Consider the following 13,396-nt stretch of genomic DNA (forward strand, 5'->3'; position numbering starts at 1 on the left):
TACAGGCCTCTGTTACACACACAAACACACACAAGGGGGCCTGTAGGCATGCAGGGGGCGGTAGACTGGCGGGCAACTCTTACACGGTGTGCCCCAAATGAGCAACTTTGTAAAGGGGGATGTTGCCTTGCAAAAGGGCGCCTCAGCAGTGCTCCGGAGGTGAGCTGACACCTCCCACTGTCCGCTCACACTCCAGGTGGCTGTGCGGGAGCGGGAATCGAACTGGAACATTGGACGACACCCTCCACTGCTTTAACCACTGAGCCACTGCTGCCTGATTAAATTAACTTATTTAAAAAAATATGTGTTTCAGTATCTATCTATCTATCTATCTATCTATCTATCTATCTATCTATCTATCTATCTATCTATCTATCTATCTATCTATCTATCTATCTATCTATCTATCTATCTATCTATCTATCCATCCATCCATCCATCCATCCATCCATCCATCCATCCATCCATCCATCCATCCATCCATCCATCCATCCATCCATCCATCCATCCATCCATCCATCCATCCATCCATCCATCCATCCATCCATCCATCCATCCATCCATCCATCCATCCATCCATCTATCTATCTATCTATAGAAGACAGAAGCTAACGTTTGTTTTCTGATCATCAGGAATGAAGCCATTCATTACAATCAGTCAGTCATGGATGTAGATCTTAATCAATTTCTTACTGTTATTACCAACAAATAAGATAACTACAAACAACTGCAGGGTTATGGTTTCATGAGAGGTTCTTTTTTGTGGCCTCATTCTCTGTCCTAGTTTTCTGTCTCATTAACTCTGCCTGCATTCTACATATATATTTTTAATCATGCAGACATGACATTTAGCACTTCTTGTTTTTCCACCTTCAACCGTCGTTTAGTTTCCAGAGAGCACAACAGCATGTTCGCTTTTTACCCCTTTTTCGGATCTCGACATCAGCCAGGTCAACATCTGATGTTTCAGACCAGTATCGAAACCGAGATGTGTGCGTCGTCGGCCTGCTGCTGGTGGTGGTGGTGCTCCATCGTCCCTCGCTCTCGCTCACTCTCCTCTGTGAACAGGGGGAACCCAGCAACGTTCCCAGAAACCCTCTGTGAGTATGTGTGTGTGTGTGTGTGTGTGTGTGTGTGTGTGTGTGTGTGTGTGTGTGTGTGTGTGTGTGTGTGTGTGTGTGTGTGTGTGTGTGTGTGTGTGTGTGTGTGTGTGACTTAAAGATAGAGTTTACTTTGTGTTGTGTGTGTCTACGACTATCAGTGTCTATGTGCTATGTATATGTGTGTACATGGGTGCATGCGGTTAGTCCATTCAATTACGCAATCTGCCATGCAGTCTGAATCACATCCGGTTTCAAGCTGAAAATAACAAAACCACAGGGTGACAGAAAAGCAGCACAGCAGGCAACCGCCCACAGGGAGAGAGCGCTCTACACACGCACACACACATACATATGCACCCACACACAAGCACACACACACAGATACACAGTCCAGTACTGGTCAGTCTCTTTTTTCCACAAATAACATCTATTTTATCTAAAAAGCCATTTCCCGTCCAGAGCTGGCACCTACTTTATGATTGTATCCTTGTTGTTGTTTTTTTTATTTATATGTTTCATCAAAATCAGTTGTCAGTACTCATTTCTGTTCAAAATGCAGAACAAATTGCTGCAAAGTCAATGTCGCTGTGTGTCATCAAACATTCACAGCATCTGTTTCAGACCAAAGAGAGCTGATATCAGTCTTCACACACATGTTGGTTCAAACTTTAAAGTAAATGATGCTTAAATGACACGGTTGAAATCAGTCAGTCTGAAGCTTTTTATTGCATGGGGCAGGATGTGGTCAGCTGAGTGCTACATAGCTGCAGAGATGTTCCCCCATACTTCATCACATTTAACAGGAGACATTATTTTTCACACAACACAAATGTATCTGCAAAAATCAATTAATACTCAGAAAAAAGTGCAACAGTTTGGGATTTTTATCGTAACCCAAAGTTTGATCGAACACTGAGTGCTGTTTGTGACAAAAAGGCTTTTCCTTTAATATTTAATATGATTATAACTGGAAAAAGAGGTGCTTATAGTTTTATTCAAAGCCATTAAATTTTGCGTTGGTCGCAAATACAAGTATCTTAACATTTTTCCAAAATTTCAATAAACACCCGGCTGTACCGTGACAAAAACAGAAAAACATGCTAATTTGTTTCAGCTTTCAACTCAAATCACCAAATTACATCCCATTGTAAGTCGTCTTTAATCTTTGAAAATGAAGACGCAGTATTATGGGTTTCATATAATCTGACCTGTTTTTATTCTCCTTAGTGACGCAGTTTCTCTGCGTGACGCACAATTGAAAATCTGGATGCACTTTGCACTCATTTCGAGGAAATCTATGAACCTTGCAGGAAAAATTTAAGATGGTCTGAAATACGTGCAGACAAAAAAAAGGTGATAAGCAATTAAACATATTAAAGTATCCACTTAATAAAGGAAACTTTTGTCCTACCTGTGTACAGTGTAACAAAGTAACAATGAAGCACAGCGCTCACACTTGTGTAAACATAGATGAGTCTGTTTTCATGTAGCACGGAGTGTATGACCTTTATTTCCAGTAATTATGAAACACAGTGGTCTCAGTAAGCTGCTCTGACAAAGTTAAAGCACAGGTCTGCAGTCACTGTTTGTCAATGGAATTAGTTGGGATGGAGGTTTAAGAGGAGTGTGTGGAAGAACAGGGGATGAGATTGAGAAGATATAAAATGGATGGATAGAGGTAGAATCTATTTGGAAGAAAGAAAGAAAGATCGATAGGATGAAAGAAACAGATAGACTGAGAGGGCTGTAATAATGTTTGGCCTTGGTCTGCCAGCGGGTTCCTTCCCCCTAAGAAGCTGAGAGGAATGCAAGGAATGCTGCATGTGAAAAAAAAAAAAAAGAAGGAAGGAGCAGAGGAGAGCGGGAGAACAGGAGAAACAGAGATGATGATGTGAAAGAAAAAAACAGCCAAGACAAAGAAGCGTGATTTGAAGACAGAAAGGGGAGAATGGAAAATGAACGCAGAGAGAAATATGAGTGGGTGTTGGAAAAACTTAATATCTTATTGCTCTGAGTAAACACAACAACAAAAAAGAAGAAGAAAATAATGAGGCCAGAAAATATTTGAGACGAGAAAAAGTTCGGTTTCTGTGTTCTTATATTTATGTGCAGACTAATATTCATATGATGTGATGTTATTCCTGTGTAAGCCTGTCAGGTTGGGGTCAGCTACAGTCATGAGCTGCTCTCCAGAGTTTCCTTAAGGCTGGGTGCCTCTTCAAATTGATTTCAGAAATGCCCGACCTCTAAAAGACAGTCTTGTGCTCATCAGTTGACAATCATGAGACACTTGTAGACAGAGACTTTGTAGTGTGACTGTTCTGTTTCATAGAAGATAGTAGTACTACAGGGTGACTGAAAGCAACAAATATGCAGAATTGAAGAAAATTAGCCTCCGAGGGCTGAGATCACAGAAGACAAATCAAAAGATCCTCCGACAATAGGAACTGCCATTAAAGTCAAGAATCTAGGTATACTCCTTGGTATTTTTGTAACCATATACATAATTGGTACGACATTAACAGTTTGTGCGTTTCTGTCCAAAGAGTGACATTTAAGTGATTACTTTTGGTATCTTATCACCCAACATACCAGAACGAAGGAATGAGTTAGTACACTGTTATTACCTAAGCCAACAGGAGGGTTTTTTCCACTGATTTTATTAAACACATACACACACACACAAGCACACACACACACACACACACACACACACACACACACACACACACACACACACACACACACACACATATATACATACATACACAGTGTTCTCGTTTGTGTGCATCCTACGTCCTTGACGCACATTTTTTGACAGGGACGCATGATAATCAGACAACATGCATCTTTGGGACGCAAACTTTAAATGCACTTCCATTCAACAAAAATGTTCACAATTATCCATTTCTCCACTTAAATTTCGAACCCGGAAGATGCCATTGTGTTTTGATCTTGCACGAGTTTTTCGTCACTAGACTCATCTGCGTGATTCATCCTTATTAAAATCGATCAGGGGCAGCAGGGTGGCGCAGTGTGTGTGTGTGTGTGTGTGTGTGTGTGTGTGTGTGTGTGTGTGTGTGTGTGTGTGTGTGTGTGTGTGTGTGTGTGTGTGTGCGTGTTTGTCTGTGTCTATATGTGGCTCTGCGGTGCACTGGTGTCACAGCCAGAGTTTCCCCCGCCTCACGCCCTCAGTCAGCTGGGATAGGCTCCAGCTCCCCGCGACGGCGAATGAATCAGTTGTGATAATGAATGAATGAATGAATGAATGAATGAATGAATGAATGAATGAATGAATGGATAAGATCGACCAAATGGCAGCACAACATCTGCTCATTTTACACGCTGCAATGAGAGAGTGACGAGTTAGTCTCACGTTATCACCATGCCTCCGAAAAAGAGGCAAAAGTTTGAGAACACCCAGGAGACAATGAGTGACTTCCTGAATAATAAACAATCAAAAGTTAATTCAAAGAGAGAGACAGATGTTACTGTGGACAGTACAAAAGAAGATGCAAGAGGAGCTAAGCAAAAACCAGCAAAAATTCAAACATTTGTACCGCAATGGACGCAATTGTTTCCATGGATGAGGCACAGCTAAATGTCAACACCCAAGACAAAATGCAGCTTAGAAAAAAAAAAGAAAGCTCTGTTAGCTTATCGCAGTGTCCACAGAGGAATATATGGATTGAAGGCAAAGAAACTATTGAGTGAAAAGCAAAAGATTAAAAAAATTGTATTACATCTTTCTTCATTTCTTAAACTGTTTTTTTTTTTTTAAATAATGACTACCAGGCTTTAAATTGTGATAAAAATATGTAATTTTACTTTTTGTTTTTATTTAAACAGTTATGACATCGTTATTAATAAAATCATTAAAATTAACTTTTTTTTTTTAGTTTTTATATTTTACTATTGGCAAAACTTAATCCTTGCATATGATTCTACCGTATATATACACCGTATATACCGTATATGGATGGATAGATAGATAGATAGATAGATAGATAGATAGATAGATAGATAGATAGATAGATAGATAGATAGATAGATAGATAGATAGATAGATAGATAGATAGATAGATAGATAGATAGATGTCAGATAATTTTTACCTACTTCTTATACTATGTACTACATATAAACATGCTCCAGAAATATTTATTCCAATCAGCTTTAAATATTATACATTCTGGCAGGGTTTAAGTTTCACACATGGGTCTGAAATAAAGAAACATGTCAAATGCATCCTACACAGTTATATTATGCTGCATATATAGTGCAGAATTCACAACCATACATTCCCTGAGGAGTTGTACGGTCTGTTATGACAGTGTTTCCATGGTCTATATGTGTCTGTGAGAAAAAAACAAGATGAGGCACATCGAAAGCACCTGTGATCTGTTTCTAACAGCAGAACCACGGTGTCACGTGTGCAATCAGCACTTAACTGCTGGTGGGAATGAAGGTGAAGAAGTAATGTTTCCAGCGCCAGGCGGAATAACTGCCAAAGCTGTGGAAACTGAAAACATCATGGTAGAGATGGAGATCAAGAACAATATAAGGATGGGTCTGTGGTTAATCGAAAGTGACCTGAGGTTAACTCAAGCAGCAGCACAAGCAAAAGGCAAAATGAAGGGCTGTGAACCATTTTTACCAGTAGGATGTTTGGACTCATGGTAAGCTGTTTAAAACACTGTAAGAACCAAAGCAACCGCAGGAAAATCCCAGGGATGTCAGCAGCACACACAGATACACACACCCTCAAAACAGAAAGTCCAGTCAAATCAGAACTCATCGTCTTAACACCCACCATTCTGAACAACAACAAGCTTGAGAAGCGTGAGTGTGAGTGAATGTAGGAAAACACCCAGACAGGCCAAAAATAGATCTACACTCCCCATCTCTCGCTTTGGCTCGTTCTCTCTGTGTCTCTCATTTGTGTTACTGTTCACCACTGGAAGGAAAAAAGTAAGTTATTGTTCCAATGTGGAAAATATCCTCCACTTAAACTCAAAATATGAGAAGAAGTGTTTTGGCGATAGGAGATATAGCACACCATTTGTCAAAAATTTAGCACGATAAAAGGGAATCATGTGAAGGATTAAATGATTGCCTGACATACCAGGTCGATAAGGTGTCAAATGATAGGAGCAGTAGCAGTGGTATCTTAATTTGAAGACATAAAAAATAAAAAAAACTGACATGATTTAGCCACATAGATCATCATCCAGATTTATCTTCCAGAAATTTTTGGTTACATTTTTCTGATGCTGACACACCCACAGACTTTTAACTTGACTGTCCAAACCATGGTGGCAACTATGTCAATGTGTTTAACTTCAGGACGCCAAATTACATGTGAAGCAGTGCTTGTAAACAAAAGTCAACTGACTCACAAGTTTACGGGACACTTTTAGTAAGCTCTCATCCCACTAGGCCAGATTTATAAACATGTGCAATTGCAGACTTTTTTAAATAAGCATGTGGCATGAAATTGCTCTTTCAACTTGATCTATATTAAGCCTGCTTAGTACGTGCTTGAAAGATCATTCTGATTTATCTTTTCTTAACCACCACATATTTTTCACAATAACATAGAAGGAACACAAATGATCTGGGAATGTGTACACATCACCTTTAACACACAACTAATATTGAATCAAGGGCTAAGATGACTGGGCAGGCCATAAAGAAGCAAGCATTTATGCCACATTACCCAAAGTGCTTTATTTGGAAGTGAAGCACAAGTACGGCAGGTATGGTAGGTCAGAGTTAGGGCAGGAAATCAGTCTGTGAATTCTGCAGGATGTTTGCAGGACAGTAATTTTACTTTATTTTGTCTAAAAACATTTTTTGTGCTCAGGTTCCATGTTCTGACTTCACTTTAATGATGTAACAACTTCAGTAAATATCAGAAATAAGTTTAAGTAGAAATTACATCTAAGGATTGGTTACACTGGCATTTAAAAAGGGGAACCGTTGTGGTGAATTGAACTAATTCCAGTGCATACTCCCTAACTGAGTCTCTTATTGTTGGAAAGCTTGGTTCTTAAACCTTTATTTTCCAATTTCTTTTTACTTTTTATTTCATGAACTTTTTGCAAAAGGACACTGAATCCAAAACCAAACATGGGAGAAGCCATAACAGCTTTATGACCACTGCTAGTCTGATCAGCATGTGTTTCGCTCACCTGCTACACCAGTTCACAGAGGAGTCAACCATTCTAGAGCCAAGATTCACATTCTGAAACAAATAATTATAAAAGAGCTTAGAGAACCCAAGGCCTTAACATTTGGTTTGCGGAGGATGTTTGTCCTAATTTCTGGCTATAGTTTTGAAGTATAGCCCAACATAATGAAAACTGTCCCATCTCACAATGATGTCCACTGAAAATTTTACAGATCTTGATCTCGGTAACCAAAATGTAATTGACACTAGGATATACAAGGGTCCATGTTTAGTAAAAATATGTTCCAGGTAGTTCTCAACGTATGAACACAATTGGTTCCGAGAGATTGTATGTAAGTTGAATTGTTTGTAAATTGTTATTTATTGAATTTCAATCTATTATCACTACGCGGTGCATGGGGTCGTGCTCAGAGTGTCCCCTGCCTCACGGCCCCAGTTGGCTGGGATAGGCTCCAGCACCCCGTGACCCGCAACAGAGAATGAAGGGTATTTGGAAAATGAATGAATGAATCTATCATCACTATTTGAGGTAATTTAAATTACATTACTTCTTTCAATACTAAAGAACTATTTTCAAAGGCTTACCAGAAATAATAACAGGACATAAAAACTACACATAAACTAAATAAAATACTGTGGTACGACACAATATTTTGTGCCTGATTACTCTGTTTGATTTCCAGTAGGATTCTCAGTTAACTTGAACACTAGTTAAAAGCAAATAGCAAAACATTCCGAGTTCAGATTTAGCGTCAGTTAATGCTTCCAGGCAGAATCATAACCCGAAACATTGGTTTCTACACCATTTAACTCCTAGAGGGGTTTAAATGGTGTTGAAGTCAAGTCAACTGTTCATAAGTTGAGGACTACCTGTGTTTCATTATTTTTTGCGCAATCCTGTTAACAAACAGACAAGCAGGTAAACTAGCTAAACTAATGAAACCAAACACATGCCCCCATTATTGGATATAATAAACTTGAATTACTCTCACATTAGTGGTCCGCCACTGGATCACAAAATGTGATCACACAAAATGAGCGAACATTCATAAAGTCCTTTTTGTTCTGGAATTAAAATTTTAAAATGTATTTAGGAAGAATAAATACTGCACTACCGAACACCTTAATCTAATGACCACCCTTTACACTTCAAGTTGTTCACACTGATAAAGACATTGTGTCACGGATATGTGCCACACAGTGACACACCTTCATTTGTACCATTATCTTGCTGCTGTTGTTTAAAATATGATCCACTCTCTACTTTTAGTCCAGTCCAGCTCCCTATCACCACGCAGTCCCCACAGATTTACCAGCTCTGTCATTTGAGAAGCATCGGGCTCAAAAGAGTAATCAGCCGCCACCACCACCTTTTTCAGGGCAGACACATTTTGGCAAAGGTCTTGCTTAAGAGTCAAATGTGAGTCAAAGAGATCTGAGAGTCTCATACTCACACATCAACTGAAAATAAATGATTGTCTTTCCTTTACTTTTTTTTTGCTTCTCTTTCCATGGTTGAAATGTTACTTTTCTACGACCAAAAGAAATTGAAAATGCTGAAACTCCCTTTAATCCCATCGCACAAATGCATTAAAACCAAAACAGTTTTGGGTTCATACCCTTGAGCGCACCACCTGAGCTAAAAGTAGGTTTCTTTAGCAGAACAGGAAGTAAAGGAAAGGGACTAACACCTGATTCTCTTGATTCAGGCGTTATTTTCACCACCAAACAGTAGTGAAAATAAGCAGGCGAGAATCTTTTTCAAGGTTCTAGCCTGCTAATGTTAGAATTATGGTAGTGTAAATTAAATTGGAATGGTTTCATCATTTCACATAGTCTGTGCTGCCTAGATAAGATAGAAAAAGATGTTATCCTTGAAGGGAAATTTATCTTGGCTGCTGCAGCTAGAGCATTGAGTGGATGAAAACAACAAACATCAGCACAGGATGAAACACACAGTTATCATCACACAGTCTAGAGCACTTTGAACACTCTCAGGTCGAGACACAGCCCATCTGTCTCTGTCACAGATGATTGATGTAAGTGAAGTTTCTCACTCGCAATCTTGCATTTTTTTTATCGGTTGTTTTCAACAAGGTTACAAGTCTCTGCTGTGCCCCTTGCGGGAATTTAAAAGTCAGAGAGAAAGAGAGGGGGGGGGGGGCAGATGGGTTTTCCTCGCAGGATATCCTGTTCTAAGTAGAGCTGCTGGGCCCTCTCTGACCTCCTAACCCCTCTTGACCCCTGACCCTCTCATAGTTTAGGCTAACATCTCCGAAATTTCCTAATCACCCAAATCTCTCCGTATTATCCCAGTTTTGATCTGGCTTCTTAACTTTCTCCACATCCTAGCTCCTCTGTCACTCTCTCAGGTGTCACTTAACTTTTCCCTCTTTTCCCTTTGTTCTCACCCACTCACTCTACTGCCAGGCTTCTTCTCTTTCTTCTCATGTGCTCTAAATTCTTTCTTCACAGGACTACATTAATCACACCAAGAAAAGATGCGCAAATGATACATAAAGCAAATAATAAAGCAAAACATTTATTTAACTAAAATCTTCATTATGCAACAATTAGTTTTAATGTGTTTTATACTGAAATATATTAAAATATATTCATTCATTCATTTTCTGCTTACATGAGTCACAGGAGTTGCTGGAGCCAATCCCAGCGGCCTTAGGGGCAAATGTTCTACTTGAGCATGAAATGTACATACTGTATATCCAAAATTATATTACAGCCATTTAATGGTTCCATTCTGACTTAAGTGTGTAAACTGTCAATTTGAAAAATTACTTATATATTTTACTGTATAAGTTTTATTTTGCATGAAAGGTATATAGATTGGCAATGGTAAACTAGTTAACATGAAGCAACATCATTACCTTTAAGATCTGGTGAGTGTAGATCGTCACAAAATGTTCTGCACAATTAGTCCATGATCAGTTTATATTGTTTGTTTTTCAAGCGTCATGTCTACATCCCTCTGTTTGAAGTAAACATCATTCTATGCGCCTCGTGTGCTGAAAATGACTTCTCTTTGAAGAATCTCTTGTAACAAGTAAAGCAAAAGCTGTCGATGAACCTGAAATTATTAGCTGAGAATAGTTCAAATGAAATTTTCCATGTTTTTCTGGTCTGTGTTGACATATTTTCTTTGTTGTATATTGAATGTTAGTACTTTGGCTAACAAACGTGAAAACCACATATAAGGAAACCACTACCTCTGATATGAACAGATTTTCTTCCATCCAAATGCTTCATTCTTTGTGTCCCCCAAACTCTTTATGACAACTTCCCTCTTTCTCTCTATTTCTTTCTCACTCACACCCGGTCCTCCCACCCTGCAACCCATTAACTGATGAATGGTTTATTTGTGTTTTCTTAAGTTCAACAGCGACACCTACGGTCTACGTGGGAAAAAGGCTGATAACAAAACATTTGCTGTGATTAGGGGAGTAATTAGCCAATCGTCCTCTGACCTCCCAGCCAACCCCGAGGTCAAAGTAACACAGAGAGGACTGCAACCCAGGTGCTTTCCCATGAAAACCATTGGGCAGCAGTGTAATAGTGGAGTCTTTGTCTGCAGACAGGTGACAGACTGCATCCACGTCTGTGCCCCATGCAGGCACGCAGTGAAGCATCATGGGATTGTCTCTTACATCTGAGTGTGTGTGTGTAAGTGAGGATCCCAATGGACTGTGCAAAGAGTTTGTCCAGGGACGTTGTGTTGGAAATCAACACTTCCTGCTTCCTGTGGCAAGAGGAAGTCCTACCGTCGCTGTCCCCTTATCGCTGGATACACAGGCGGCACAGAGAGGGGAAGGCAGGGGAAGGGGAGAAGGAGACGGAAGGTGGTCACACAGGCCAGACAAAGGGAAAGGACGAGAGAGGAGATATGGCTGCATCCACCAGTTGTTGGCCTTTTTTTTTTGCTCGCATAAAATGCCAGGAGGTCATTGAATGCGAGAAAAGGATGATGAGGTAGAGGACATTTGCAAATGTCTCTTTTTATGCACTTGAAAAGGTAATGTATATATATCCAGTTAAAGTTTTATTTCGGTGAGCTCATCTCTTTGGCTGCTTTGCTAAGCAGCTGCCTTCATCTCTCCTCGGGGATCTACAACAATATTTGGCTACTGCTTACTCGTTAACATTCGTCACTGAACTGCAAGGAGACACAGCATTGGAGACACACAGAGAGACTCGTGCACACCACAAAGATTTCTGTCCTCCCAGTCTGTCTCGTCATCAGTCAGCAGGATTTTGGAGAGCATTCTTACTGCTAATGTGATACTATTTATGGTTCAAACTACATAGAAACACAGATTTCACCAACATTAAGTTACAAGAACTGTAAAACTAAAATATTGTTATGCACATGAGCATGAAACTGTCTCTAAATGCCTGTTTCGCAGTTGTACCTGCATTGGGTATGCTCAAGAGTCAGAGAATGGTAACATGGAAATAAAGTGGAAAAAGAGCGACCATAATGACAGCTTGCAATGTGAAAAAAGCAATATGTTGGATGCATTTTGCAACCAAAAGTCACCCGCTTGCACCTCATTGTGAAAGAACAACCAAGAGACAGGGGGAGAGAGGGGGAAATAGATGTTTGGAATCAGGGTGGGGAAGCTTTCAATATTTGGGACTGTCCCAGATGGACACAAGCCGCTCCCTCCCTTTATAAACAGCCTCTGGCTTCTCCCTCTCCTCTCCATCAATCTCTCCTTCTCTCCTTTAATGCCTGTTGAACACTACTCAGCTCACACTTTGCAGGAAATTCTGGGACTCTAAGCAGAAAATATGAACAAATTGATGCTTTATGATTGTTCCACTTCTGTCAATTTCATGTGTCCTCCAAACCCCCCTTGTCCCTTACATTTCCAAAGTCAACACACCACTAAATGCCGGGCTGACTCACTTCCACTGTGGGTGGTTCTGTTTCCAATTTTCTCACCACCTCACTCACCCCACCACCTCTGAAGAAAAGAGAAAACTTTTGTCCAAAATACTAAAAGAAAAAAAAAAAAATTAAATGCCAACCAGATATGCAGAATACAGAGACACTTTTTCCAAGTTGCTTTTTGTTAAAGGGACAAAAGCGTGCATGTAGATACTGAAAAGAGACATGGGGCACTACCACGAAAAGCTTCTCCCACTTCTTTTGTGGCTCTGAAATGGTTATCGCTGTTTTCCTTCCTTTCTTTCTCTTTGGGAGAGCGTGGGAGCGCCCTCAGACTGCTGCACAGAAACCACAGGGCTCATAACAACAGGAGGAAGCCGGTAACTTGAGTAACTTGGGCCGGGCAGAGAAAGGGATAAGGGAAACAAGTGGTATGGAGAGTGAAAGAAAAGACACACGGCTAGGAGCAGGGAAGAATTTCACGTTTTACACGTTGTCATATCTTGGAATTATGACATTCATAAATTAGAAAAACGTACCCTCTACTTAGATGTCCAGTTACATTCCAGACAAGCATTCTCTCACATGCACCCATGCACACATACATAAAGAGTGGCATTTTCATGCACGCTCATCTCTCTGCAGCCCTAACACACTCCAGTCCTGTCTAGATGCCTTACCAGACTGTGGTGTGAACATTCAGGATGAGGAGAGCATTAGAAAGTTCCGTCAGTCATGTTCACGGACAGTTCAGTCCAGAGATCGAGAGCATTCGGGAGGACACCCGGACTACATACACAGGCACAGTATCAGTTCCCTCTGTCCAAGTGTTGGGAGAGTGAGGGGTCGCAACAAAAGGCAACTGAAGCAAGGAGGGAGAGATCGAGGTAGAGAGGGAGAGAGAGAGAGAGAGAGAGATTAACCCCTCTGAACTGACTGGTGGACTCCCTCTCGCTCTCTCATTGCCTCTCTCTCTCTCTCTCACACACACACACACACACACACACACACACACACACACACACACACACACACACACACACACACACGCACACGCACTCACACATACACACACAGTGTTGGTTTGTCATATCACTGACTTCTTGTGTTTTCTCTCAAGTGCCAAGAGGAGGAAGGGAGAGCAGAGGGGGACCAGAAAGAATGTGTGTGTATTCATGGTCTGGTCATGCGTGTGC

The 13,396-nt window shown here is 40.5% G+C and overlaps 1 protein-coding gene across 5 annotated transcripts in view; it reads right to left on the reverse strand.

Moving 5' to 3' along the window:
- The window catches only part of hdac7a (histone deacetylase 7a), a 59,723-nt gene extending 46,666 nt beyond the window's left edge, over positions 1–13,057 (reverse strand). For 3 of the 5 annotated variants that reach the window (XM_068327129.1, XM_068327120.1, XM_068327113.1), the window contains exon 1: positions 12,881–13,057. In XM_068327129.1, the coding sequence (XP_068183230.1) occupies positions 12,881–12,899 (19 nt within the window). In that variant the 5' untranslated portion in view covers positions 12,900–13,057. The remainder of the gene's footprint in view (positions 1–12,880) is intronic. The other 2 variants (XM_068327148.1, XM_068327140.1) reach the window with 2 other exon arrangements.
- Positions 13,058–13,396: the final 339 nt, after the last annotated feature.

The sequence above is a fragment of the Antennarius striatus genome, chromosome 2 (genome assembly GCF_040054535.1).
Source record: "Antennarius striatus isolate MH-2024 chromosome 2, ASM4005453v1, whole genome shotgun sequence".
In the NCBI taxonomy this organism is placed as follows: Eukaryota; Metazoa; Chordata; class Actinopteri; order Lophiiformes; family Antennariidae; genus Antennarius; species Antennarius striatus.